At 32.1% G+C, this 2,149-nt stretch overlaps 1 protein-coding gene across 1 annotated transcript; it reads left to right on the forward strand.

Moving 5' to 3' along the window:
• On the forward strand, window positions 1–1,943 carry LOC101745049 (dynein axonemal assembly factor 6). Its single transcript, XM_004931036.5, has 3 exons — window positions 1–289; window positions 839–1,044; window positions 1,657–1,943. Exons 1-3 carry the CDS (start codon window positions 196–198, stop codon window positions 1,912–1,914), a joined length of 558 nt encoding a protein of 185 aa, XP_004931093.1. The 5' UTR covers window positions 1–195; the 3' UTR covers window positions 1,915–1,943.
• The last annotated feature ends 206 nt before the right edge of the window (window positions 1,944–2,149 follow it).

The raw sequence follows: 2,149 nt of genomic DNA on the forward strand, positions 1-2,149 counted from the left end.
AAAAGTTATTCCGTTGCTAAGCAACTGCGTTATTGTTGTTACAGCTTCATTTATTGTATATCGATTTCAATATTACATTCTTTGGTTTGGTTTTTGATCAGGAACTTGGATTTCATTATCATTTTCATCGTTCATACCATTTCATTATTGTTTTGGATTTAGTTCTTAAAATTAAAACACATTTAAAGGTTCAATATGGAATTCTCACCATCCACCATGGAGAAGTTGGCTGAATTATTTAGACCTCCAGAACCAGATGTTTTTCAGGGTGAAGATTTCACACCAACCGGTAACTATTATCATTCAATCCAAAATAATTTGGTTGAGCATTATTTGTAAAATTTGAACAAAGGCGAACCCTAACGAGTCCGTTTTTTCCAATTCTAAAGACATGTGATGACATCGTGATTAGTTATCAATATTTAGGCATTATTTTTTGACCAGAGGTCTTATTATTTTCAAGTTTGCAGCAAAGTGAAAACACAAATTATTGGTGGTTTGTTCTCCTCGTATGTACATAAATATGCATTAAGTAGGTACCTAATGAAAAAAATGTTTCGAGACCGTTCGTAATTTTAATCACACAACTAAATTTACTATTTTAAAAATTTTGTAGCTGATTGTTGTGTGTTAGTATTTAATATGTAGCTAGTTAGTTCTTCATTTATTACAGCCCTAATTAACATCATACATTATGGGAGCTGCCTCAGCAGAGTTAGGTATAAAGTTTACTAAAGCTTTCTTGAAATAAATCTGTCCGCTACGCTACTGATGTTAAAAAGAAATGTTAAAAGCAATGCCCATCAGAATGATACTGATAGATTTTCATGAATTTTAGAATATGAAATAACATCGGTAAGAGGTAAAATACCGGCTACAGAAAGAGATCCTAAAGATCCTAAAACGATTGAGGAATATGAAGAGCTGGAGGACAGAGCTGCTGAAGATTTATGTCGTATCGGAGCTGGCCTCGATGATCGTAAAACTCCACAGTACACAATGAACTATCAGCAATCTGTTTCGGCGGAAGATGTATTTCTTCAGGTAAGTAGATGTTCGTTCCACACTATTAAAAAATGTTGTTATTATTGTTAAATAAATTTAGAAATTTAAATATTTTTTTAATTAAGTTCTTGTGCAAACACGTAAGAGGTATAACTTGACTGTATATTTTGCGTTAATATTGCTTAAAAAAGTGTTTGCTTTTCGTCCGAAAATAGCGTGAAAAGTGGGTAATTTTCATAATTTAGCACTCTAATGAACGCTTTCCTGATTCTTATAACAATTAATTTGTAAAAAAGCACGTACATACATTTCATAACGATATCAATGATGTATACTAAAATATTATATAACTAAACAATTTTCGAAGAACAACAATTTCGAAGCTGCCAACTATGGTCACTGGTGAATATACGCATTTCACGTTACGACGAATAATATATATTACTATATATAATAATAATATCTTCAAAAACAATGACAGGATTCCAGTCTGGGTTCACTCGTATGAGCGATACATATGATTACCCTGGGCCATGATCGCCTTATTATTATTCAAACTATCGTAATTTTCTGCAAAGCTATTAATGTATATAGTTTAGTAACATAAAAATAATGCATTATTAATTAAGAAAAAAAAAAACACTTTTACAGATTGGTCCTAAAACTCCGTCTTCGGCTAGTTGTGAAAATATTGTGATAAGAATAAAAATGCCAGGAGATAAAAAAGAGAATGTTGATTTAAACGTAGATCGAACAACCGTAACTGTAAATTCTTCACAATACACCTTGAATTTACCATTACCACATGGCATCGATCCAGATTTATCTAAAGCCAACTGGGATACTGCTGAAGATATGCTAGTCTTAACCCTTAAATTGGATAGAGAGTTTGATTTTGTTAATTTCTGAATTAAATATTATATATAATATGCTTACTACTTTTTGTGTTCTGTTGTATGATTTTTGATTATCGATAAATGATTTTGAAATGCAAGATAGAAACCTCGATTGCATACATCGAAGTGACGTTTCTTTATTTTTTGGTCCCTTCGATGGCAAACGATATGAAGTCAATCTGATGGTGACTGGTCATCGTCGCTTATCAACATCAGCGCCAGAAGCGCAGTTAAGCTTTTGCCTACAG

Source organism: Bombyx mori, chromosome 4, assembly GCF_030269925.1.
Source record: "Bombyx mori chromosome 4, ASM3026992v2".
Taxonomy (NCBI): domain Eukaryota; kingdom Metazoa; phylum Arthropoda; class Insecta; order Lepidoptera; family Bombycidae; genus Bombyx; species Bombyx mori.